We start from the raw sequence: 25,543 nt of genomic DNA, 5'->3' as shown, positions 1-25,543 counted from the left end.
AAAAGGGCATGCGTTTCCACTCCGGAGCCCCAGAGAGGGAGCCCGGAATCCCCATGCGGAGTGGCTGGGGCGGCGGCCAGAGGCGAGTGGCCAGCAGAGGGAGCCCGGCCCCCGGCCCGGGAGGCGGCCCACGCGCGAAGCGCGGGGGGCTCGAAGCTGCTCGGCGCCTCCCGGCCCAGCCCGCGGCCCTCGCCGGCGCCGCCTGGCCTCGCAGCTCCGCCCGCGGCCCCAGCCCGCTGCCGCCCCCGGGGTGCAGCTGCTGCCGAGCAGGGGGCGCCCAACGTTTTGTCCCCGCCTCCAGCCCCTCCCTACGCGCTCGCTGCGCCCCCTGCCCCACGCGGCCCACAGAGCGCACAGCGCCGTTCACTTCGCATTGCAGCGTTTTATTGTTTTCTCGCGTTTTTGTCTTTTCGTCTCGCTCCGTAGCGAAAAGTGAAAACCTGAGGTGGAGCCCGCGGGCCGGGCGAGCAAAGCCCGGGCGTGGGGGGCGGGGGGGGAGCCGAGGGGCTGGCGGGTGGGAGTTCCTCCAGGGGTCGGGGCTTCTCCCGCAGCCAAGGACCCCCCGCCCCCAACCAGCCCTGTACAATATAGATGCTCATGTAAAATGAAAAGAAAATTTAAATGCTATGAATTAATCTCTAGATATTATGTACACAGCAATGTACACCTTTGAATAAATTAATACCAATTTGCATATTCTGGGAACCTTAAAGCTTATTTACACAAATTACCATTTATTTCATAAATATCTTTTTTTCCCCCCCCCTGGAGACTCAAGGCCGAAGTGCCACTCCCTCCGCTGATCCAGGGGTGGGAGGGGCGCCTGTCTTTTGAGGGGGAAGAAGTGGGAGGACTAAAAGAACAGGTCCCTCCCAGCTCAAGTCTACACTGACTTCAGTCTTCACTGAGCCCAGCATCCCTCACTGCAGATTCTCAAGTGGTCCAGGCCCAAGACTAGGGGCTCTGGGCTTCTCTCCCAGGCTCTCATCCCTGACTCCTGCACCTTCTGGCTCTGAAAGAGACAGATGGGCGGGAGGACGAGGCCTCCCCACAGCGCTGGAGGACCCAGAGGGGCCCCTGGCCAATACCACCTTGACACTGGAGCAGATCTGGACCGTGACCAGTGGTTCCTAAGCGACTGTGTTCCCGGCAGCCGGATTCCTTGTGAGGCCCAGGGAAATGTCCCAGGCCCCGGATGGCTGGTCGGGCCTCTATTCCGGCTGCTGCAGCCTGCTTTTGCTCCTTTATTTAAATAAATACCCATTCTGTGCTGTACACGTCCCAAGCAGCAGGGGCAGGCAGCCCGGGAGGTCTGCGTGGCAGCGGAGCAGCTGGGCAGCCCCCTCACTTGGGCGACTCCCTGCCGGGGGAGAGGGCTCGCTGGCTCTCCAGCCCACTCACCAGTCTCTGGATGCTCTGCAGTTCACTGGCCGCCTCTTTGGCTGAGCCGCTGGGTGACAGGGCACCCCGGGAAGGGGCCCCAACCTTGCGGAGAGCTAGCTCCGGCAGGGGGCTGGGCTCCCGGCTGTTGCCGCCTGCAGCCTTGGAGCCCTCCGCTGCCAGCCCAGTGGTGAGGAGGCTGGCGCTAGGCGGGATAGTTACCGGGATCTGGTAGGGGCTGAAACGCAGGCGGGGCCGGGCACTGCCCAGAAAGTGGCTCCGGGACAGGGAGCCTGCGGCGGCGGCAGCTGCGGCCGCAGCACTGGTGGCGGGTAAAGCAGAGGCCGCAGCCGCAGCAGCTGCCATGTACGTGTAGGGGTAGGGGAAGAGGCCTCCGAAAGTGGGCATTGGGATTCCCTGAAAAAAAAAAAACAAAAAAAAACAAGACAAGGGTTAGGCATCCTGCCAGAGGTGTTCCGAGGGTAAGCTGGGTCCTGGGGGTGGTGCTACCGCCAGCCATCCCTGCCCTACGTTTCTAGGAATATAAGCCCAGAGCTCCCAGAACCCGAACCCCAAGCAGCACAGGTAGGCATGAGCCCCTGTGCTGTGGCCAAACCCAGTTAGAAGGGCGCTCACTTCTGAGTATGATGCAAAGGTCTGGCGCCATCAAGCTCTGGGCCAGGTATTACAGTAAGAGTGAGAGAAAGACACGCGAGGTGGCTGCACTAGCATGGGCAAGGGCCTGGAGGCAGGAAACTGGGCAGGCAGAAAGCCAGGTGGCAAGCAGGCATATTTGGCTGTCTTGGGAAGTTCTGCTCACTTAGAACACGGTCTTCCCCAGCCCTTCTTTCTGGAGGTGCCCCCAAAGGACTGAGGAAGCACAGGCAGGAGAGGGGAGGAGCCCTATAAATTCTCCTTTTACCTGCCTGCCTGCCCAGCGATCTCCTGCCTGGGCCAGGAGAAGAGCATAGATGCCAATCCGTTTATAAACTGGCCTGGATATTCTACAGAGAACTCCTGGCGGCTCCTCAGTGGCAGCTGAGGAAGGAATGCAAAGTCTGCCTGTGGAGAGCACAGTAGCCAGGAAACCCCAGAAAAACACCCATCTGAGTCCATGAGGCCTGACTTTTGGATTAGCTGACCTTTGAGATAATGGCTCCCTCCCCGGAGTATGGAGGTATGGGGAGGAGTGCAGGGAGCTGATTGCCCTGGGCTTCCCGGGAGTCTCAGGCCTGGCTCAGGCAGGGAGAAGGAAAGAAGTAGCTTAGTCAGGAATGAGCAAATATCCTTCCCGAGAAGGTCAATTCTACTGAGCATTCAGTCCTGGCATCTCAGGTGGGGAGGAAGGAGGGAGGCTTCAGATCACGCCAAAATTGGCTCTACCTGAGGGCTAGGGGCAGGCTACCCTGGCTCAGGAACTTAACCACTGGCATGAAGCCTCCTGAGTGCTGGGTATTCTCCACCTGGCCCTGCACCTGTGGCCCAGGCTGTATCTGGAAGGCCTGACTTCCGCAAGACCTCTCGGACGCCCATGCTGGGGAGGAGGCATTCACATACACACAGAATCAAGAATGCAGGTTAAACCTCCAGGCCCTACGTTCCATTTTCCATTTTCCCGAGGCTTCCTTGCCATCTCAGAGCCACACACACATGATGTGAGTGCTTCACTCACTCCACACATCCCTGACACTGAGCTCTGTTAAAAACCCATTTCAGAAACCCCTTCCCCCTCCCTTAAAAATATTTGCTTCAGAACCAAAGGAGTCTTCTCAGACCTGAACTCCTATTTTCCTTTCCTTAAGATAAGATCTCAAGGGTTCAATTTGCCAGAAACCTCAGAGGGAAGAAAATGAATGTAGAGATTCCAAATCTTTCCACAGGGAATATTCCACCCAAACAACCAAAGAGGCCGCTCTCCCCATGGGATCTCCGCATTTTGCTGCTGGCCAGTTTCAGAGTCTCCCCTGGGAGCTCAGAATTTCAGCCTGGACCTGGGGAACTGAACCCCTCTTTCCTGAGATATGTGGCTGAAGGAGTTGGGAGACTCAAGGTAGGGGGAAGGAACAGCCCTGTCCTTTGTCAGGTCAGAGGACTTCCTAGAGGGCTTGAAAGGAGCCAGAGTCATCTGAGAGGTGGGTCTTTGTGGCCTTCAGTTGTTCAGAAAATATTGCAAATGTTTCTACTCCCCTTTTCCAGGCATCCTAGCCTTTCAGGGACTCACAGTGAGCCAAGAGCTTTTGCCTCCAAGAGAAGTGTCCTGAGGCCAGGAAAGCGGCCTTCCCAAAGTCAGAAGCAAATCCAGTCTGTCAGAGGAAGAGCCTAATGGGTTCCACTCTGTGCTTGAGGCATAGGGAAGGAACCCCAAAGAGAGTCAGGGATTCGTCAAGAGTCAGACACAAGTAAGAAACAGTGCCCTGGCCAGACCCTAGACCTACAGTCTTAGTCTCCCCTGAATCTAGGCATCCTGGAGAGTGTCTGTTGGGTCTCCCCAGGACAGAGTCATTGCCAGCTGGGAACTCAGAGCGCCCATGGCACCCTCAGGCCCTATGCCCACCTCACTCTTTCTCCCTCCCGATCACAGGCCTTACCTGAGATGCCAGCATGTGCTGGGAGAGGTGGAAAGGGAAGGGCGCGGCGCTGTTTGCCGCGCTGGCCGCGGGACCCAGCCCGCCGGCGTCCAACCCCGTGGCGGTCCCTGGCCCACCTCCTCCACCACTGCCGCCGCCGCCCGCCACCGAGGCCAGCAGGTGACCCATGCCCATGGCGGAGAAGGCTCCGGGGCCCATGGCGAACTGTCCCGGGTGCAAGAAGAGCGGCTGGCCGGCCCCCAGCGGCCCGAAGAACTGCTGCCCGTGCAGATGGCCAGAGAAAGCCAGGCCCGGCAGGTGTCCGGCGCCCAGGGGGGACGCACTGTCCGTCTGCACCACCAGCGGCGCCAGGCCCGGCTCCTTGCCCTCGCCCGCCTCCTTGCGCCCGTCGTCCTTCCGCCTCGCTTCGGCGCGCTCCTTCTCCAGGCTCCGCAGGCCAAACGGGCGGTCCCCGCCGCTCTCGGCCGGCTCCTTGCCCCTCTCGGGGCTGCGCCGCTCCCGGGTGCGCTCAGGTTCGGTCAAGCGAGAGGGGCTGCCGCTGTCCAGGGCCGGGCTGCGGCCTAGCGCTGGCCCCGCGCGCTCCTCGCTCAGCCTCTCCGGCTCTGGGTCGCTGTCCGCGGCACACGACTTCTCCTCGGCTGCGGGAAGAGAGGACGCGCGAGGTCACAGGGGCCCGGGAAGACACACCCACGAGGCCAACCCCGGCATCTGGGCCGGGTCGGAGAGACTGGGAAAGACCCGCTCTCAGGGAAGCCGCGTCCGAGGAGCTTCTAGCTCCTTCTCGGGCAGGGGGCAGTTGCAGGTCACCTAATTTAAGGCCCCGTATTTACTGCTGGAGAAACTGAGCCATGTAAAGGAAACTCACTCCCAGAGTCACACAGCGCCCGGGGCCTGGCTCGGAGTCCAGCCAGATCTTCTAGCTATCGGGGACCACCCTCCCAGGGAAGGCCTGGATCGGGTGCCCCAACCCAGACACGGTGCTGACGCTTCCCCCAGGCCGTACGGTTACCCGGTTACCCGAGGCTCAGCAAAGGGCCAGCCGGGCCCCCGGAGGAAGCCCTCCCCTCCGCCCTTCCTCCACCCCCGGTCCGACCACTCGACCCTCACCTCGGGTCCGATGCAGGCGCAGGGGGCTAGGCGCTGACCCCGGGGAGGGTGGCTGTTCCCGCGCGGGGGCGGGGTCGCAAGACGAGGCGTCCGATTCCGCGCCGTCGCGCTCGGGCTTGCAGTGTTCCTCGTACAGGCGCAGGGACGGCAGCGTCAGCTGCTTCCTGGGGATGAGCGGAGGGAGCGGGTCAGAGGCGCGCGCACCACCCCGCGGCCTGCTCGCTCCGGCACCCTCCCCAGAGCCGCCCGGCTCGCCCCTCACCTTTTCTCCCGCCGCCCATTCCCGGTGTCGCGGAAGCCCTTGGCGAACGGGTTGTTGTCGATCTTCAGCTGCGTGATCTGCGGGGGACCGAGGAGGCGGCGTCAGGTCAGGAAGCGGCTCCTCCAGCCTGGCCTGGGGCACCCCCAGGTCAGAGGCTGCCGGCGCGGAGGAGAGCCCGGCGAAGGTCCACCTGGTCCCCGCCCGCCTGGGACAGGATGCTTCCAGACGGAATGCGAGGTGAGGCCGGCTGGCGGGCCTCGCGGGAAGCCACAGGGTCTTTCCTCCTCCAAAAACTTCATTCGAGGCATATTCTCTTATCTTGCACACACAAGCCCAAAGCTGTGCGCAGAGTCGGGATCTGCCTAAGCATGCACCCGGGCCCGCTCGGTCACTCAGGTTAAACAAACCCGGAGTAGGAGCAGGCGCGGACAGGGACAGCAGAGCACATGCTGGTCCACGCCACAGGCGCAAATCACACTCACGGGCCCGCGCACACGCAAGTACACACAGACAAAACAAACACGTGCCACGGAACCAAAGGAATCCACACACCTCCACACCTACCCAAGGCGCCCAAAAGGTTGCCCGCCTACCCGCGTACACATCGTTTCACAAAGACAAAAAGAATGACCGGTTGAGCACTTGGACACTCTCCGGAGAGGGGTACACATGGGCACAGGCCCAGAGGGAGTGCTTCTCTGCCCCTCTAGAGAGAGAGTGTAGAAAGGCAGCAAGAAGAAAAACCCCTTTAACTTAAAAGAAAAGTCTCTAAACACTTCTCAAGGGGTTCAGGGCCTGGACGGATGGGGGAGGGGGACTTTAGGAACCTGTGTCACCTGTCCCGCCCTCTGGGCCCTAGGTTCCTATTGCTGGTTTCCCAGCCTCCAAAAAGCCAGGGCAGATTGCCTCTGGCTTCCTCTCTTCATTTAAATCCCCATCTCCGAGCCAAGAAATAAACGAATAAAATGTAAAAATGTCAGCGCAGTCCAGGGTCTTTGCTAATTGCTAAGTAAACATCCCCACCCAAACAAGAGCCCAGCTGTTCCCGCGCTGGGGGAGCCTGTGTGTACCTGTCGCGGAATTGGGAGGGAGCCTGGGGGATTTCAGTGGGTGCTGCGCTTACAGTGTAAGTCTCGGTGCGGGGGAGGGAGCTGTGAGGGTGCAGGGTGGGTCCTGGGGGCTCAGCGGGGTAATGAGTGAAGATTTGTAGCCTGCAGGTGTAAGGGAGTGTTGGTGCAGGAACTGGGCCCGCTGCCCACGCAGCGCACCTTGTCGTTCTGGTAGGCAGTGACCGCGATGAAGTCGGTCTCGGGGAACACGTAGGTGCGGAAGGTGCTGTAGGGCAGCTTCAGGATGTCGTTCGCTCTCACGATGTGGAAGCGCGGTTGGTACTTGTGCATGGAGTTCAGGATCGTCTGTGGGGAGGATGCGGGTCAGTCGGCAGCCCCCAGCCTTTGGCCCCAGCATTTCTACTCCCTGGAAACCCCACCTCTTTCCAAGTCTTTCTGTCTCTTTCTTCGTCTGCCTCCTCCACCCACTCCTTGGCGATTTTCTCCTGTGTTCTCTGCTCTTTTTCTTGCCTATATTTCTTTTTCTTCTATTTTTTCCCCTCAGTTTTCTTTATTGCAGTTTCTTTCTCTCTCCACTTAAAAAATTTATCCCAGTTGAAAACAAATAAAACAAAATAAAAACCCAATAAAACTCCACTCTTAACCTCTCTTCCTGGGCTCATTGTTAAGCCCCTAGTAACTCCACGGACAGAAGATTTGGACCTTCCAGGGGCTCAACAATGGGCAGTCCCTTTTGCCCCAACTCCCCCCTCCCATTCACTGCGGGGCCTGGCTCAGGAAGAAACGGAGAACCCCCAAACTCCCTCCTCCTGGTGGGGCATCTGCCTGTAGGAGGAGGGAAAGGAGTCTTAGGATGTGAAGGGGGCTGGTTTAACTTTTGAATCTCCTAGTTTGGGGGGGAAATGGGGACATGGGTCAAGGGGAAGGGTGAAGAAAAGCTGAGGTCGGGGACAGGACTTCCAAACTCAGCAGTTAAAGACCAGAGGCTGCACAAATGAGTCCCGGTCACACCTCCCTCCCGCTGGGCTCTAGGAAGAGCTTTGGAAGGCCTGACCCCAGCCGAGATTGTGAGCAGCCTGAAGCTTGCCGCCCCACAACCCCTTCATTCCCCAGGCCTTCAGAGCGAAGCCCTCTGGGCCCAGGCTCAGCCAGCATGGGCCACAGGGCAGTGACCCGAGCAGGGGCACTCTGAGGGTTCGGCCAGCGCTCCCCTCTGGGGAATCCCCGCTGCCTGCTCTCTTGCCCCCACCCCCTGCGGAGCCGGATGCAGTGTCCGACCCCCTTCCCTGCGCCTGCCCAGCACTCACGAAGCCATGCTTGTCGGAGATGTTGTTGGTCAGTTTCAGCTTGTGAAAGGCCACAGGCTTGGCCATCCACTGCTCTCCCGTGGCCGGGCTGTCCGGGTGGATGTACATGCGTTTGGGCATCTCTGGGTCGGCCTTGCCCGCCACCATCCAGCGTGAGTTATGGAACTTATACCGGCAATCATCAGCGGCCACAATGTCCATCAGCAGGATGTACTTGGCCTTCTTGTCCAGGCCGCTGACTCGCACCTTGAAGGGAGGAAACATCCGCCTGCGAGAAAGGGAAAGGGGAAGACTCCGTGGAACCCGGTTTTATTTCTGAGGACCCCACTCTCCAGGCATACACTACTGCCAGGAGCTTCCCCATCTGGGTTTCCCTGTTGTCGCTGCTCTGCCCTCATACGACTGCCTGGGAGACCCCACCTGTGGTTGTTATGCCTGGGGGAGCCCATTTCCGCTGGTCAAACCCTTTCTTATTATATGGTTTCCCATGGGCCCTATCCTCACATCCTCAGGTTTGGTGACTGTCTTTCTCCCTCATCTGAGATGAAAGTCAATGTCCAGAAAACCCAGGCCCCCTGGAAATACACCTGCTTCTTTTGAATCTCCCCCAAATTCACTTGGGGGATATGCCCACTGGGACTGAAACTCCCAAAAATAAAACCAGAAGATATTTGCTTGGGAACTGGGTTACAGCCCAACAAGAACCTTGCGTTTCGGGGGAAGAGGGTGAACCTGAGGCCTGGATTCTTGATGGCTGAGTTGAACGGTGGAGGGGCTGGGGACTGTGATTTTCTTCAGTGTTTAAGGCTGGAGCAGTGTGTGAGTAGGGGGCTTCTCACTCCTCGGGCCTGGACAAGGCTCCCAGCCCAGGTCAGGCTGCAGCTGGGCCCGCTTGGGGCTTACTGCCAGAACGGAATGGCGGGCTGGAATCCGCTGGCCAGCCTGAGCCTAGCATGGTGTGAGTTTCATTCTGGGTTCCCGGGTCAGAGGACGGTCGGGGAGATGCTGCATCTCCTCAGAGTTCCGAGAACCAGACCCGGAGGCAGGAGAGCCAAGCGGCAGGGCTGAGGAGCCACAACCGAGATCTCGGAGACCCGCCCGGCCGAGCCGCGGGGCCTCCTCGGCTTTGAGACTCAGAAAGGTTGGGACTATTATTTAGGAGCGTGTTTTCGTTTTGTTTCATTCGGGTAACTTTGGTGTTTTAGTTTTAAAAAAATTCGCTCAGTGCTAAATGAGAAAAGTCAACTTGGTTGTCTGTGGGAGCTAAGCGTGGCGCCCGGCCGGAGCCGGGAGCTGCGAGCGGCCGGGTCGGCGCCGGTGGGTGCTGTCGGGTCCCCAGCCTGCCCTCCCGCTTGCATGCCCGCCGGCCAGCCAGCCGCCCTACCTCCCGGACTTGGTGATGACCATCTCGGTGCCCAGCTTGTGGAACTGGTCCCACAGCTCCTTGGCCTCCAGCGTCACCTTGGGGTCGTCCTCCACCTCGTCCTCGGGCTCCAGGCTCTTAAGCGAGCGCAGATGCGCAGCGGGCGGGTGCGGGCCGAGCGCCGAGACGTGCAGCCCCGCCTCGGCCGCCGCCGCAGCCGCGGCCGCCGCCGCCGCCGCCCCCGCCAGGCCCGGGTCGGGCAGCGGCTTGGCCAGCGCGCCGGGCGGCAGTGCGAGCGCCGGGAAGAAGGAGGGCTGCGCCGCCGCCAGGAAGGCGGACATGGGGAAGTCGGCCGGCCGTGGCGCGTGGAACGGGTGGTAAGCCATGGCGCTGGCCGCCAGCGCCGGCTCTCTCATCGGGACATCCGGCCCAGGCGCCCAGGGGCCGGGGCCGGGGGCGCGCGGCTCGGACCCCCGGCCCGGGCGGCGGCGCGCGCGGAGGAAGGGCGACCCCGGTGGCAGGCGCGGCGGCGGCTCTTCCCGGCTCCCCGTCCGGCGCACGGCGAGGGGCGCGGGGCTCTAGGCGCGGGGGTGGCGGGGGTTCTGCGCGGGGCTGGGCTGGGCTGGCCCGCTCCGGCGCCGGGGACCACGCGCGACTGGTTAGATCTTGTCGTGATCTCTGGAAAACTGTGACTATCTCACATGTCCTGCCCTGCTCGGATCCCCTGCGCTAACGAGCCAGGCCCCCCTTGATTGCTGATTTTACGCTTTTTGGACCAATTGTGGGTCTCCGGGGGCGGGGTTTTGACAGCTCAAGCCAAGCTCCGGCCGGGAGGGGGGGCCGGGGAGAAGGTGTCGGAAGCCTCAGCAGTAAGAAAACATGTCAACAGAATAAAATATTAACCAATGACGGGCCAGCGGGCCCCGAGACCCCTCCCCCTGCCCCGGCCCCCACCCGGACGCCCGCGCCCGCGGCTGCTTGCGCGGGGACGGAAAAGCGCGGCGGGCCGACCCGACCCGCCGAAAGGGCCTGAGGCGGGGGGCGCCCGGGTCCCAGAGCCCTGGGGAAGGACCCCCAGCCGCACGCAGGCTCCAAGTGCAAAGCATTGACACGGCCCCGAGAGGAGAGGGGGCGCCCTCCTTCTCCCTCGCCTGGCGGCCCAGCCGCTCTGGCCCGCGCCCCAGCTTGGCCTACGACCCCGCTCTCGGCCGCAGCGCAGCCCGGGGCCCCTGCACTCCTGCTGGGACTGGAAAGAGGCCGGTGGGCGGGCGAGTCGGGAGGCGCGGGCGGCCGAGGTCCTGGAGCCGAACCCAGGTGGCGGGAGCCGGTGAGTGGAGCGGTGGTGTAACCCCGGTGGGGCCGGCGTGGGCGGGAGTGGGACGCGGCCTGGCGCTCGGGAAACGCGCGGACCCCGTAGCCCGCGCCCCCCACCCCTCAGGAAGACTCAGGAGGAACGTGGAGTTCCCGGCAAGCCCTGAATTAAGCCCAGTATCTGTCTGCGTCCCGGATCCAGCCTCGAGCCCCCCGACAGCCGTGAGAAGCTCGGGGCTAGGAAGGTGTGCGCATCTTCCGCCGAGCACCGGGCGGCACGGCCTGGGCCAATCCCGGTTCCCAAATCCGTGACCCGCGACCCAACGAATTTTCGCCGCATCCGGTACCGGAGACCCAAGTCTCCCTCATCCTAAACAGCGGCATCTTCTCTCCGCTCTATGCCGCGTTCTTAAGAGTTTGTTTCCGTTTCTCTCGAGGGTACGTCTCTCAAGTTCAGTAGTTCCGAGCAACGAGTGTGGGGGGTCGGAGTGTCTGGGCGCACCTATGGTTGAATCCACCACCCCACCCCAGTCTTCGTTCTTCGGCAGCCCCACTATTTCCCCCGCCCCGTGGTGTGTGTGTGTGTGTGTGTGTGTGTGCGCGCGCGCGCGTGTTGCGCCCAGTACGGTGGTGCACACTGTGCAGGGCGCGAGCCGCAACTTCAGGAGTGCGCCCAGTGAGTGAAGCGGCCACACACCTGCCTTGAATCGGGCTCGGGAGCTGATACTCAGACTTCTTCCTGGTGGTCACGTTCTAAAGGACAAGAAGGACCACAGACTACACATGGATGGCACTCTTGCCCGCACATCCTATATAAGTGTGGGTGAGTTCGGCCGGCGCGGGCGCTGTGCCCGCGTGGTAGGCGCGTGCAGCCCACATCCCACAGTGACCCAGGCAACACTGCCCAGCCACTGCACACACCCAGTCAGAGGGCACCTTGTCGCTGCACACTTGGACCTGGCATGGAAAGCCTGATGGCTTGGAGCAATGCAGATTAGGGACCGGCCAGAGGGGTTTGGCCTCCCGACCTTTTTTCTACTTTTCCAAGCCAGTCCTTTCACAGCTCCCTTACCTGGCTTGCAAACGAGCGCCGCCCCCACAGGGTTTCTCTTCACTACCCTGTTCCTGGCTGGGTCGCTACTCTCTGAGTGCCTCCTCTCTGTCCAGAACGAATCTTCCACTCTGTGCTGCGCAGTCTACGCAGATGGGGCAGAATCCGTTGCAGCTTTGCACAGGGAAAGTCGTGACGGCTCCATTTAGGCGGGATATGGCCCCTCGGGGAGGGACGTGTGTGGGCATGTTTGCGTCGTCGGTGAGGTGACCAGATAATAGGACAGCGTTCCATAGTCAGGAATCCGGGGACGGGCCGGGAATCCGTGAATATATTTACAAAGTCATGGGTGTACATTACTTTCGTACTTGTAAGAATGTGTGTGCATCTAACTGTGCAATTTGGACATTTTCCTGGGAAAGGTCCGCATCTGGTCCAGGGGTCCAAGGCCCGGAGAGTTCGAAACACGCGGACCTGGGTTGTTTGCTGAAGAACCCTGGAGACAGTGCATGCATGGCTGCATTGGGGAACCACTATCCCACCTGGCCACAGCCACTGGGTCAACATCTTGCCCTCCCGCCGCCACAGGCTGTTTCCGGCCAGGCCCCCCGTCCTCTGTCCTGCCTTTCCATCCCACAGCCAACCCGAGGTCCTGCTATAGGCACTCTCAAGATTCGGAATTTACCCCCTCCCCGCCCGTCAACCAAACTCTCCACCGAGAAATATTCTTGGCTCCTCGGAAACCCACGCAGGGGAGGCCCATGAGGCCTCCGAGCGGCGCCTCGAGTCTCCCAAGCTCCAGCTCGGCCCCTCCCCCACCTGGGTCTACCCCACGTAGACAGGAACAGGCGCCTGGGGGGGGGGGGGGTCCCGGGGCTGAGAGTTCGTGTCTCTTTAAGAGGCCCTGGGGGGCGCCTCGCAAGCCGCCCGGGGCTGGAGGGGGAGGGCACGGGCGGGGGCGGCTGGCGCCAGGCGGCCGAGGTTCCACAACAAAGCTCCGGCCCCTGTCACTTCGCATCGGTCGGGCCCCGCAGACGGGCGGGGGACGCGCGCTCAGCCGCCCCTCCCTCTCCCAGGCAGTCCCGGGCCCGGGCGTCGGGAGGGCGCGGGCCTCCCGGCCTCCCGCGGGTAGTTGCGCGCCCTCAGTACGCTCCGCGCTTCCCACAACTAGAAAATCAGGAGGGGGGCGGCCTCGGCCGGGTGGTGCCTTGGTCCCAAGCCATGTTGGACCGCCCGTCTGTCCTTGGCCCCCTAACATTTCGCGGCGTCAGGGGCCACTATTGGGACCTTCCCCGGGTTGGGCCTCGCCGGTGTCTTTGCTCTCTGTGTGACTGGATGTGGATCTGCGTGCGCCCGCGTGCATGGCTTAGGGGTATATGGTCGGGTGGCGCAGGCGACGAGCGTCGGGTAACGGGGCCCTGTCCTGAGAGGAGAACTAAAGAGATGATTGTGCCCGGGCTGAGCTCAGGTGACGTGTGTGGCCTATCCGTGTAACCAGCAGCGGAGGTGCCACTGGACGTCTGTCCCTATCTTGGCGCGGCGTGCGTGCGTGTGTGTGTGCGCGCGCGTGTGTGTGGTGGGGCGGGGGTAGACACGGAGTTGCTTCCCATCCCCGCTTCCCGGCCGGACCCGCGCCTCCCGGAGTCTTGGCGCCAGCCAGCCCCGTTTAGCGGCCGGACCCGGCTCCCCCGCGGTCCCGGGTCTGGCTGGGGTGGGGGCCGCGGCCTCGATGACCCCGGCCCGCAGCGGCCCGGCCTGTCCCGTCCACTTAGACAAATTGCGGCTGACAGGCGCGCAGTCTCTCTGGAGTCGCCGCCCGCCCGACGCCTCCCTCCCGACCCAATTACCCCGCGCAGGGTCGGGCCAAGTGGCTGGGATGGGGTGGGGGGCGTGGGGAGAGCGGGAGGCCCGACCTGTTCCCGGCCCGCCCGGTGGCCCCCGCCTTGCTCCAGGAAAGGCAGCGGGGCCACTTTTTCCGGTTAGGTCCCGGGAAGTGCCTGGGCAGACTGCCTGTGTGGCCCAGTCCCCAGTCTTACAGGCGAACGCGAAGACGAGGCCCCTCCTGGCCGCTCAGGTTCCGGACTTACCCGGCCTTTGAAGGGGGTCGCTTTACACCCTAGGGCGAGGTGCGCCAGCCCGCAACCGAGGGTGCGTCCCCTCCGGCCTTTGGACGACGTCCCCTGGAGTTTTGGGGACCCTATAACGCTGGGAACTCCAGACTATTAGCGGCTCTGGGGTCTTAGTCCACTGGTGGCCGCGGTCCGCTTGGGAGCAGGGATGGGCCAAAGTGAGGTGTACGTCTGTGAAACTGCGAGTGCGTGGACGCGCACTTGTGAAATGGTGGGTGCGGTTGCTTGGGATTACGGCGGCGCGAGCGGGCCATGCTGCCTCGGGGCTTGAGAGAGGGGGCAAATCGCTTAAAGGACCCCTAAGACCAGCCCACCTGCGAGAGAGGGGCGGGGCTGGCCTGCGCGCGCTCGCCAGGGTCGGGATTCGCTTTCTCAAACGCTTTCGCAGGGAGCGGCCCGGGATTTCCTGGCGCAGCGTCGTGGGGGACAGCGCCCCACAATCAGGGTTCCAGCTGGGTCGTACGCGCCCTCTCTTTCCCGAGGTAGAGCTATTTCGCTGTCCGGTCAGCCTCCGGGCCTCCAACCAAACTTTTGCCTTTTTAACCGATAACTTCCTCTTTGCTTGATTCAGCCTGGTTGCTCTTCTTGGTAGGACGCGCACCTCTCCCCCTATATTACAGATGAGGACCCTGAAGCCCAGAGGGCAGTAATTTACCCAAGGTCACGCAGCTACCAGTGGCAGAGCTGGGATGGGACCTTGGGACCTTAGAAGAGAGCAAGGGCACATCCACTCCTTAGAAGCTGGTGCTGTCACTGCTGTCCTGAGAGCTTCCCCCACTTACACAGCAAGGCAACACTGAGACTTCAGCCCCACTTTCAGGCTGAGCTCTTGTTTTAACTACAGGACAGAGGAGAGGCTCTCTCCCTTTGTCCCTAGAGTTTCTGACTCTAGGTGTGCAGGAGGAGGCTGCATTTCCAAGTTACACAGGGACGGGGAGTAGCTTCAAAAGCCAGGGTCTGGAAGCTCTTAGGGGTAGGGGATGGAGATGAGTGGGATCAGAGTCTTGGATTGTGTGTGGGGGCGCAGGACAGGGAGGTCAGCACAGAACAGAATCCAGCCCTCTTAAGAGCACAGGAGGCAGCAAGGAGCAGACAAGAGGTCAGATCTGCTGTGCGACTTTGCAACCCTGTGGAAGGCCCGAGCCTTCTCTGGGGCTCTGGCTTCTCATCTACAAAATCAGGACTGAGCAGTACTCTTTTAAGTACCTTCTAGTTTAGAAATTCTCTGGTCTGTGCAAATCAGAAAAATCAGCCCCTGAGAACCCTTTCCAACCCCAAACTGGCATCTGCCTACTCTGGCCTCTGCTTGCTTCCACAGCTGATGCTGCTGTTTGACGGAGTACTTGCGCTCCTGGATTTGCCTTGGGACCACTGGGCCTTTTCTCAAATCAATCCCAGCCAGTGCCCTCCCTCTTTGAGCTACCACCCCAGCTCCCATCAGCCTCCTCAGACCATGAAGATATTTTTTCCTCCATCAGACTGAGAGAAAGTCCACGGTAATTTGCCCTTGGAGCAGGTAGCACTGTGAGAATCAGGGAGGTCACATGGCTCCCTCAAGGTCACTCGGTCAGGCCACAATTAGATGCATGTTCTGATGGACTCCTAGGTGATGGCATCATGGAGGTCTGCTGGGCTGCTGGGGAGGGTGAGGTGAAGATTGCCCTTGGTGTTATCACTAGAGGATAGGAGGCTGGCTGCTTGGGGGCCAGTAGGCAGTACAGTCCCCCACCTAGGGGCCCAGATCTCACTTCCAGCTGATTACAGGCTGTGGCAGGGTCCATAACCTCCCCAATTAGCCAGGGGCCAGGCCCAAGGCCTCTCTGATAACCCGAGTTCTGTGGCAGCCGCCATGGGGCCAGCTTATCTGGCCTTTCTTATCCTCCCCCTTCCCCCACATATTCAAAGACTTGCCCTGGCTGTGAGCAGATGAATAACCAGATTGTCCTGCAAGCTCAGCCGGCAAGTCCAGCCCTACACCCACAACTTTCCCTGACTGGAGGAGGCCACAGATGTTTTGCACCCCCCTGGAGGGAAAGGGCTGAGCCAGGGAGGACTCCTGACTCTAAGCTGCCCGCCAGTTCCCCGCATGGTTGGAGCGAGCTGCCCGCTCTCCGTCTTTGCCCCACCCACGAACCCACGTGGATTCAGAGGAGCTCACCTTTCCTAGAGTTTGGGACCCATCACCAGGGAGCCAGGCCATGGGTAGGATGCACAGGAAGCCTGGTTGCAGCCCTGTCGCTGCCTCTTTGGGACTGAAACCCTGCTCTGGTGGGGGGTTGGGGCTGTGCCAGCCACGTCAAGATCTCGGCTTCAGCTGAAATGGGGGGAAAGCTGCTGCAGTCTGGCAGCCCCCACTGGCCGTGCCCAGACCTCCTTATGGCCCCAACATGCCTTTCCCAGCACGGCCTGTGATTCCTTACCGCAACTGCCGGCCCCAGACAGGAGGGACTGGCTTGAGCCACCCCAGCTCCAGAAGGCCATCTACTCAGCCTGCAGAGCCCACCGTGATTCAGGTCCGGCTTCTCCCAATAGGCCCAACTGACCAGGTGGCGGGAACTGAGGATGAAATCTCTTCTCAGATGTCATGGGGTGCACGCGAAGGGGGCAGAGGCCTCTGGAGCTACGCCGGCTCCAGCTGGACGGTCACACGGGAACCCCTGCTTGTGAATTCAACTCTTCCAAGGCTGTTACATTAAACTTTACCCCAAACCACACCTGACTCAGTGGGTTTCCTTCAATCCTCCCAGGCCTCGCCGGCTTCTCAGGGAAGAGGGGGAACTGGGGATGGCATTAGTCTCCTTCCTGCTCAACACCCCTTTTTGCTCCTCCTATTCTGGTCTCCTTCCTGCCTTTCACTTCAGGTCCAGAATTGGGAAGGGGTGGGAATCAGGAACCTATCATCCAAGGTTCCAGCCAGGATTCATGAGACCTGCCTATACCTGACCACCCTTCCACCCTCTGAGTTTGAAAAGAGAAGCAATTACAAGGTGCCTGCCCCAACGAGAAGGCTAGCATCTTCAGGCTTTCTGTCCCCCAGCAGCACCACCCCTGCCCCCAGCCTAGCACATGTCAAGGACCTTACTGGCCCTGACTGCCACAGCCGGGGCGCGGGGGGCTCCTGGCCTGTGTGGTGCCTCCAGAACTCACTGGCTCTGGAACCAGCAAGAAGTTTGGAGAATGAACTTAAATCCGGCCCTACACAACTTGCACAGCAAACATTCTCCTTCTCCTTCCTACCCACTCACTGACCCTCCAATCAGTCACTCATGTTGAGGCAGGGGGTGCTGGTAGCGGGACACATGGTCAGATCCACAGGACTCTGCTCAGGGCTTGGAGAGGACTGTGACCCCAGCGACGCAGGGACGGACACCAACTGTAGCGTGATTTATTGGACAAGACGTGCACTTTTTGACAGGGCCTTATTAACCACGATTTCCTTCACTGGACAGCACAGGACCAGGGTAAGAGGGCTTACAGACAAGAACGACAAATCCTTCCCATGAGCCAAAGGGGAAAGAAAAGAGGCAGGGGGAGGCTTCTCCTTCCTTCCTCCTTCCCTAATACTCTGGGCCTCAGTTTACCTCACGCCAGAGGGAGGTTGGCCAAGGGAAACTGGGCAGTGCATCTTGTAGCCAGGAGTGGGCTGGGGCTGTCCGTTCAGGGTCAAAATGCCCAGCCGGGCCATCCACTCTTTCTCCCCTTCCCCGCACCCCGTGGGTATGGTTAGAAGATACAAAAGCGGATCCAGTACAGGACACCATGTGCAAACGGAGGAGGGGAAAGAACTTTCGCAGAGTCTCCTTCAGCCACAGCCCCGCTGGTGGGGGGCAGAGGTCAGAGAGCGCCAAGGTGCTTGGGAGAAGGGGCTCTTCTCCATCCGGGGAGGGTGGGTGGCTGCTGCCACTAAGCTTGGGGAAGGTGGTTGGTGAAAGAGGAGCAGAGACTGGAGGGCAGGACCAAGAGGGGGGCTTCTGCCCCTCCCTCCAGCAGGTGAGTGGGCCGGCCAGTCAGAAGCAGGTTGCTGGTACTACGGGAAGCCGGTGGGGAAGAGGCTGAGGGGCTGACTCTCATTGGTGGGCAGTGGAGACCGGTAGCCATCGAAGTTTCGTGGGATGCTGCCGCTGGTGGAGCCTGAGCTGTTACTCAGTGTCTCGATGCTTCCCTCTCGCTGTAGTTCTGCAAGACAGAGGAGAGGACCAGGCCTGGTCAGAATGGAGTCTGAGGGGCTGGGGCACACCCTGGGCCGCGCTGTCTGCCTGGAGGCACCTTCCACAGGGGGGATCCCCACCTGCTCCCCAGATGGGCCAGGCAGCAGCTCCGGTCACAGGGAGTTCACAGCCAAAGGAGGGAGAAGCTCCCTTGGCTGGCAGAGGCCAGTTTTAGGCCACAGTCTGTCCCTCAGTGTGGGAACCCCTTTACATAAGTCCGGCCACCCTGCTGATTTGTCTGGACCACACTGCCATACACGGGACACGTGCCCACACCTGCACATACACTCATGCTCAGCCAGCATGCTCCCCGATTCCAGAAGCGGCTCCAGGCCTGGATCTACAGGTCAGGCAGGCAGGAGAAAAGCCAGAACATGGCAAGGACCGCAGCCTCCCTGCCTGATCTGTCCCTCCCTCTCCTCCCTGGCCCTGCCTGCTCCCTGGAGCTTCCGCCCTGGCTTAACAACTCACTTGCTCACTCATTCGGACCCATACAGTCTGCCTGCTGGCCAGGCCGCCGCTCATCTTTGGCACCTCCTGGCAAGTGTCCAGTTTCCCTGCAGGAGGGAATGCCTGGTTGGAGAGGGGCCTATTCCAATGGAGAGAAGGTCCCTGCTTGCTTGCAGTGCCTCCTTTCTCCCTTTCTCTTAGCCCCCGCAGTGTCCTGGGGGCCCCTCAGAATGCAGAGCTGCCCTGGGAAGCAGGCGGGGAGGCTCCCACCCCATCTACTGCCCCTTCCCTGGCCCTCCCACAGCTGAGCTGCCATCTTGGATAGAGCAACTGGCCCTATCTCATTCAGCTGTGGGCAGCTTACTGCCTCCCACCCCCAATCACCAATCTCTTGACCTAAGATAGGTTTTGGGCCAGGTGGTTTGGGAACAGACTTCCCTGCATGTAGAATACAAGGAAGAAGGAATTATTCTTGGCTTTTTGCAATTGCTAGTTCCTATCCCCTTTCAGTCCCTCAGAGTGGGCTCTGAGACGTGGGCACACATCCCTGGGAAGACTCTGGGAGCCTACCCCAAGCCAAGATGTGGTGATCTGCAATTTCTTCTCCTGCAAGGTATGCCTGCCTAGAACTAAGGGGGTCTTGCTTGTCCCCCTCAGGAGCTCAGGACCTCAAAGCAAACTTGAAGCAGCCAAGTGTACTTGAATGTTATACTTGTCTGGTCTGGCTTGAGACCTTCATCTACAGCCTGCACCCACTCCCAGGCCCCCTGCCACCACACACATGCAGCACAGCTAGCTTGGATTAGGGTAACAGTCATGACCTTCACTCTTGGTCTGGCCATTGGCAGCCAGCCAGGAACTAACCACTGACTCCCACTCCCTACAGGCCTCCCCCAAAGCACAGAAGTCGCCCAGCTGTAGCAGCCACAGAATGGGGTGGGAGAGTCTGTGCTGCCCTCCTTCAGAGCAGGCATGACCCAGGGGTGAGGGGCCCTCAGGCTGCACTGGCCATGTCTGGAACCTTGAAACTGGAACATCTCAGCAGATAGGGGGTAGTGGAAGCGGCGGGGGCGGGGGGGGGGCGGCTGTGGACACAGGCTGTGGGCCTGAGGATGGTCCCAGTCTCCAAGAGGCACTGGCTTCCCTGTTGGGCCAGAGACCCTGGGATACATCAAGAGTTATCTAGATACAGACAGAAAACAAGACAGGTGGCTACCACATGAGCTCTGTCTTCCCTGCTTGTTCTCTGGTCTCACCCTAATTTGGGAGTACAGACTGTGTGCCAACAGAGGGAGAAGATGGAAAAGCAAAGAAGAGACCCTGGGATTTCTACATGGAAGTGTCAGACTCCAAGAAAACATCCTTTGTTCCCTTCTTTGCCCACAAGCAAGCCAAGGAGTGTGTGGGGGATCACTGAGGCCCGCTGGATTTCCAAGACCCTTGCCCTCATGCACAGCCATTCTGGCACTAGGGGGCGCTGACAGCAGGGCCAGAAAGGGCAGAAGAGCAGAGCATTGGCAGGAGCAAGGAAAGCAGGGGCTTCCTCAGGATCTGGACACCATGCCCAAGCAAGAAAGCCCCAGATGAAGGAGCAGGAAAGGCCACTAGAATGGGGAAGGCTGGCCCCTTTCCAGAGCTGGGGGATAGGCCCAGAGTTCTTGATGCAAAGGGCTGACACATCCACGCTGCCAAGGAAGTGGAGGACACTGGAGCCCAGGACCAAGCACAGCAGTCCCGCTGCCTCTTGGCACAGGCCCAGGCAACACCCTCAGCAGCCTAATGGGCTCCACTCTGTGAGTCTGAGTGGATGCCCTCATCCCATCATGTGACAGCACAGGGACATTTGCCAAAAGAACTTAGGAGTTTGCTGCTCTTGGGGGCCAGGTATGTCCTGACCGGCCTGGCTATTTTCTTTTCACCAATCAGGCCTGGGATTAGACAGGAGTGGGCAGGCTTCTCTCTTGCCCACCAGCCCCCCAGAACCCAGGTGGCCACACAGTGCAGACTTGACATCCCCCAGCTTCCTCTCTCTCATTCCCCTCCTCTCCACTACCACTGCCTGCGTAGGACTGCACTTCCCATCTAGATGATTTCAAGAACTCCCTCCCTGTCTCCCCATTTCCAGCAACCCCCTCTTCAACCCATCATACCAGAGTGGCTTGTCTCTGGCACAAACCTCATCTTGCTTTTCCTCTGCTTCAAAACCTTCATCGTTCCTTGAGTCCTCAGCATCAGGTCTAAAATCAGCCCTCCTAAATGGCCTTTCATGACCTGCCCCTGAGACCTCACCCATTGATGGCACCTGTTATTGGATCTGAGGAACCAAAGTAATGTACGTGTGCAGTTCTGGGATCTCTCCAGGCTGCCTCAGGCCCCCGGGCCTGTGCTTATGCCATTCCCTTTGACTGAAAAGCCCTTCTCAGGCTCCCGTGGCCCTCAGAACCCCTACTCATCTTTCAAAGGTGAGCATAGGTATCCACGCCCCAAAGGTGAGCCTGTCCTGCAGCCCTGGTAGCCGGCCAGGCCCCGCCGGGCTCTATCCTTATTCCTGCCCCAGGCCTGTTCACGTCTGTGTCCCCACCCGGGTGCAGAGCCCTTCGGGGACTACTTCTGGGCCTTAGCTCTGTATCCCTTGTGCCAACCACAGGGCCTAGAAAATAGCTGGTGCTCAAAAAACATTTCCTGACTGAATGGTGTGGTGAGGAGAGGCGGGGAGCTTCTCTTCAGCATGTGAGTCTATTAGTAAGAGAACTAGGGGCCTGGCTGGACCCGGGCACTTTTCTACATGCCTTCTGTCAACCCCCTTCTCTCTTCTCCCTGAGACAGAACAATGAGTGTGTGCAGAAGAGGAAGTGGAGGAGGGGTGCACACAGGTCCCCCCCCCTTTGAGTCACCCCGGCCGCCCAGCCCTAGGAGCAAGCGGCAAATGGAAATGTGTGGCCTTACCTTCCTCCATCCCGAACACCTGCTTTGTTACTGTTGGGTTGCTCACGGACGCTGGGCTGTTGGCATTGTTTTTTTTTTCCTTTTTTTTTCCCTTTTGAAAAGAAAAGCATTGAGGAATCTTTTTGGAAAAGATATGGACAACGATTGAGAAGTACACTGATCCCTGCAAGCAGGTGGAGCGGTCGTAAGGAGGTGTGGGGTGTCACGCTGGGAGGAGGGCAGGCTGGCGGCGAAATTCCGCAGTCAAGGACAGTGACATGCATGTGTAGGGGGGTGGGGGCCAACCCATCCGGAGGGCCCCAGAGATGGAACTGTCGTGATGGAGCTGAGAGCCCCTCCGGCATGGGGGCTGGGAGAGAGGATGAGCCACACACGGAGCAGGAGGGCAGCGGGTGAAAGGGGAGAGAAGGGTGCTGGCAGGCACCCCATGCGGGCAGCTTGCTAGGAGAGGGAGAGGAGACAGTGGCAGGCTGCAGAGTTTTGGGGGGACATCTTCAGACATTGGACTCAGGGGCCCAGCTTCTGGGCTGCTGCCCTCCTCCCCCATTCACAAGCCCCCAGATCTGGGCAGCTCTTCTAGGGCCGAGGTGGGCTTATGGAGAGTCCAGCAGCTACCTGCTAGGGTCTCAGAAGAGAGCTGGGGGCCCTATGCCGGGGGTGGCTGGGAAAGCACACCCCGTAGCCTCCCTACTTGGAAGAATGCAAATTCTGCTCCGTCGGAAAAAGCCAGCTCTTAAAGAGGTTGCTCCCCAGGCCTCAAAGCATGATAGCGGATGAGGACTAGTTCCCAGCCAAGGGGCAGGGCTCAGAGAGAAGATAACTTATGGTGCCCTCACCTCCTGCATGACTCTGCACCTGCGAGCTGGGTGCTCATCTCCCCCTCTTGCGGACAACAAAACCAAGGGAGAGTAGGAAGCCATGGGCTTTGGGTATGCAGTCCCCTGAGAAGGAACGGGGCGGGGGTGCAGGCCCCGGGATGGAGATGTGGGCAACCCCAGGCATCACTGACTGGCTCCCAGTGCTCCCTGCTGGCTGTGTCCACCCATTCCCGAGTGCTTCTCACTGGGAAAGGAACCTGCTAGCCACAGACACCCCTCGATGCCATGGCTAGGGTGGGCAAGCCACAGGGGGTAGCGGGACAATGGAAGCAGCAGCAACTACGAGGGAGGCGCCAGGCTCTCACAAGTGAAAGAAAGAGAACGCTCAATCCTCGGGTTGCTCGCACTCCCCATGGAGTCTGGCAAAGTTCAGAGGGGACAGGGAGGTGGCTGTCCTTGGTAGGGAAAAGCAGCTCTGGCTACCTGGGCACATATGCAAAGGGAGAAGTCATGGTTAAGTCTCTGTGAGGAGGCGGGGGGAGCACGGCTGGCTGCAAATGCAGCCCCACTGGGGCTGGGCCATGCGGAATGAGGGTGTCTCTGTGATAGTTCACTCCCTCATCCCACAGCTGGATACCGGAGCCCCTCTGCAAAGGTGGGAGCAGCGGAGACTGGATCCTGGGAGCCGCGGGTGGGTACTGTTGAGCTGGGCGGGGTTGCACCAGAGGGAGAGGCAGAGGTTGGAGGCAGACGGGACTCTTACAGGGAGCCAGAGATGGCCTCTGGGGGCCGGCCGCCAGGACACCCCTTCTGTGGCCTTTCCCACAGGCTGGTCCCCAAGGCTGCTTCACCCTTGAGATGTTCCCTGGGGCCATTCTCTCCTCTGGATACAGACCCTTCTTTCCCTTGAGGCTGTCCCATACTGGCAAGCCAGAGACTTCCAGGGACAGACTGGATGGAAGCCTCTTCTCACTCATGAGTCACTTCACTAAGTGCCATGGTCTTGGTTCCCCCGTTCCCTAGGAAACGCTGGGGACACAGGAACTAAGTGAGCCCTGGAGAGAGTGAGGAAGCCCAGGTGGGCAGGGGACCCCAATGAAAGGTCCTCTATTTTGGGCTTGACCGTCTCCAGGCCTCTTCCGGGCAGATGGCAGTGGGGGCAGCTGGCCAGTCGGAGACCCTGAGGGATGTCCCACTGGCTTCTGGTGGGGGCGGGGGGGACACTGTGGAGAGCCCAAGGCTCAGGACTCAGAGAGAGGCCTGTTTCTGGGCTCCAGTGGAGTCCATGAAGGCAGTGCTGTGGCTGTGTTCGGGAGGAAGGTGCCTGGGCCCTGTGGTTCAGTCTCCGAGCAGCCCTGGCACTTCCTCCATCACCAAAGCAGCAGCATCTACGGGCGGCCCCTCCGGTGTGCTCGGCACTCAGCCCGGTTCTGCACACTCAGAGCCTCACGGTGCTGCTCATTAAAGGGATTAGCAGAGCACTTTTATTGGGCTCTGGCTGCAGCCACACAGCCTGGCCCTAAATGAGCCACCCAAGCGGCTGTGGTGGGGGCGGTAGGATTAGAGCTCAGGACAGTCTCAGCCTGCACCCACAGCAGCTTCTGGCAGTGGGGAAGGAGAACGCCTCCCCACCCCCAGCCCCACCTCCTATCCCAGGCTCTCAAGGGCCTGAGGAGAGGGGAGGGGCAGTGTCTGTCCAGAGCGGGGAGGCGGTTTAGGGAAAAGGTCGAGAGCACAGGCCCCAGCCTGCGGCCACTTGGGAGACTTTAGGCAGGTTACTCAACATCTCCTGTGCCTCAGTTTCCTGTGCATGAGGATAACAATGTTTGCTTCCTAGTGTGGCTGTGGCATTAAATTAAATAACGCAATGCACGTAGAGTACGTCACAAAGCTTAAAGCTTCCAGGCCGGCAAATGCTGAGTTTACTACTATTGTCGCAATTGTAATAGTGATGGTGATTATCCACAGGGGCTTCTGGGTCCCTCTCTGTCTTCCCCCTCCAGGTGGTGCCTATGCCAAACAGGCCCCTATCGGCTCGCCTGCTACTAGGGCTTGGGAAGGATTCTTTCTTTTTAATCAAGAAATGGCCCGCTGAGGAAGATGGCAGATATGTGTTTACAGCTTTTCATTTCTCTCCTTGCCTCTTTGTAAATACCCTTTTCCAAGCTGGAAATAAATTTCCAACCCTGTTGACATGCATTGATTTTTCTCTCCTGCATCTACCTTCCCCATCAGCAGGGCCTTTGGTTAAGCCCCTTGCCTGGGTTGGGCTCAGCGGTACCCCAGGGGAGTGGGTGGCCCCAGAACACAGAACAGCCAGCCAAACTGCCCCATCCTGCCCACTGCCTGGCTCAGAGGAGGTCTGCAAATAGAAATAGTTCCGGTCCCCTTCTTGGCTGGGGAGGGAGGTTGGGGTTGGTGGGGGGTGTGGGTGGATCTGACTAGGGGGTTAGAGATTTTCAGAACTTCTTTGGATGGGATATATGGAGAGGAGACCAGGGATCACGGGGCCACTGCCAAGTTCAGCAGATGGATCCAAATGGGGTCTGCCCCAAACAATCCACTTGGGCAGCCAGGAGCCGGCTGGGACCAACCAAGCACACTGGGACTTGGAGAGAAAACGGTGAAGCAGGTAGGGGGGCTGAATGCTTCCTGTGGGGCTGAGCAGGACTGGCAACCCCCCGATGCTGGGATCCAGAGAGACAGCCCAGATGCCAATCAGGAGACTGCCTGCCGTACACCAGTCCTGGGCTGGGAAACTCCTGCTCACTCCTCTAGAGTGAGGCAGAGACAGAAATGGAGTTGGCTAAAAATGTTTCCAGAAACCCCAACAGCTCTGTCAGAGACCACACTCTGGGCCAGAGCCAGTCTCAGCACTGGTAATTTTTAGGAGGATACGAGGGCAGCAGGTAAAGCAGGCAGCCTATGGGGAGGCCTTGCTTTTCCTCATACTCAGAAATGCCCAATTTGGAGGGTGCCTGCCTCCCCGACACCTTTCCCCTTCCCGCCCCGCTCCAGCCCCACCAGTCGGGCTCTCTCGCACGCAGGCAACCCCACAGGCCGCGGAGCTGGCAGAGATGCCAACAGACAGGCCTGGAGGTCTTGGGAGAGAACAGGGCCAGGGGAGACAGAAGGATCGCCCTCCCCTTCCAGCAGGGCTTTTGCTCCCTTCCCAGGCATGCTTGTGGAGGGAAAGAGGGCAGCTTCTTGAAGCTGAGGGCCAAGGATGAAATGGCTCCTCCACATCCAGATAACAGGGACCCCGGTTTGGGCTGCTGGAATCTGGGCGTAGAGGAGAAACGGTGCTAATTCTGGCCGGTGTATCTCCAGACCTCGCACCCATGTCTGAATGCAGAGCCCTTGCCCACTGATGTCATATACCTCTGGTGACCTGACTGCACACAGCCTGTGGGTAGGCACGCACCTTCCCTCCTGCCCGGGGTCCCTTTCCACCCACAGGATTCCCACAACTGTGCTTTCTCTCCCCTTTGCCCAGCTCTCGTTCCTGACCCCTGCAGCTACTGAGGCCTAGAATGTCACAGAATGAGGCCAA

The 25,543-nt window shown here is 60.0% G+C and overlaps 3 protein-coding genes across 11 annotated transcripts in view; 1 reads left to right on the top strand and 2 right to left on the bottom strand.

Moving 5' to 3' along the window:
• Positions 1-367: 367 nt before the first annotated feature.
• Positions 368-9,831, bottom strand: TBX2 (T-box transcription factor 2). 2 transcript variants are annotated; one of them, XM_032871871.1, is made up of 8 exons: positions 9,099-9,831; positions 7,715-7,982; positions 6,606-6,752; positions 5,338-5,414; positions 5,076-5,239; positions 3,969-4,606; positions 1,744-1,797; positions 368-1,692 (listed from the first exon to the last, which is right to left on the bottom strand). In XM_032871871.1, exons 1-8 carry the CDS (start codon positions 9,491-9,493, stop codon positions 1,345-1,347), a joined length of 2,091 nt encoding a protein of 696 aa, XP_032727762.1. In that variant the 5' UTR covers positions 9,494-9,831; the 3' UTR covers positions 368-1,344. The 2 variants fall into 2 exon arrangements, with proteins under 2 accessions (XP_032727762.1, XP_032727761.1); XM_032871870.1 differs by having other exon boundaries at positions 368-1,797; positions 9,099-9,830.
• Positions 9,779-16,264, top strand: LOC116875961 (putative cuticle collagen 145). The gene is made up of 3 exons (XM_032871801.1): positions 9,779-9,813; positions 9,995-10,404; positions 15,969-16,264. The coding sequence occupies exons 1-3, from the start codon at positions 9,779-9,781 to the stop codon at positions 16,262-16,264; spliced, it is 741 nt and encodes a 246-aa protein (XP_032727692.1).
• A 673-nt stretch (positions 16,265-16,937) lies between these two features.
• BCAS3 (BCAS3 microtubule associated cell migration factor) overlaps positions 16,938-25,543 on the bottom strand; it is a 584,262-nt gene continuing 575,656 nt past the window's right edge. For 5 of the 8 annotated variants that reach the window (XM_032871859.1, XM_032871862.1, XM_032871866.1 and 2 more), the window contains one exon: positions 16,938-17,744. In XM_032871859.1, coding sequence (XP_032727750.1) covers positions 17,596-17,744 — 149 coding nt within the window. In that variant the 3' untranslated portion in view covers positions 16,938-17,595. Of the gene's footprint in view, positions 17,745-21,172; positions 21,264-25,543 lie in introns of all 8 variants that reach the window. The other 3 variants (XM_032871860.1, XM_032871863.1, XM_032871865.1) reach the window with 1 other exon arrangement.

The sequence above is a fragment of the Lontra canadensis genome, unplaced genomic scaffold, assembly GCF_010015895.1.
Source record: "Lontra canadensis isolate GAN:19392208 unplaced genomic scaffold, GSC_riverotter_1.0 scaffold43, whole genome shotgun sequence".
NCBI classification, from domain to species: Eukaryota; Metazoa; Chordata; class Mammalia; order Carnivora; family Mustelidae; genus Lontra; species Lontra canadensis.
This window is presented reverse-complemented; position numbering and strand designations above follow the sequence as displayed.

Coding starts and splice junctions, on each gene's coding strand:
- LOC116875961 (XM_032871801.1), top strand. CDS start 9,779: ATGTCCTGCCCTGCTCGGATCCCCTGCGCTAACGA. Junction 9,814..9,994: donor CGGATCCCCTGCGCTAACGA/GCCAGGCCCCCC, acceptor ATGACGGGCCAG/CGGGCCCCGAGACCCCTCCC. Junction 10,405..15,968: donor AACCCAGGTGGCGGGAGCCG/GTGAGTGGAGCG, acceptor TGCCTTTCCCAG/CACGGCCTGTGATTCCTTAC.
- TBX2 (XM_032871870.1), bottom strand. CDS start 9,493: ATGAGAGAGCCGGCGCTGGCGGCCAGCGCCATGGCTTACCACCCGTTC. Junction 5,415..6,605: donor CTGCCTACCAGAACGACAAG/GTGCGCTGCGTG, acceptor GGTCCCCCGCAG/ATCACGCAGCTGAAGATCGA. Junction 5,240..5,337: donor AATGGGCGGCGGGAGAAAAG/GTGAGGGGCGAG, acceptor GCTCATCCCCAG/GAAGCAGCTGACGCTGCCGT.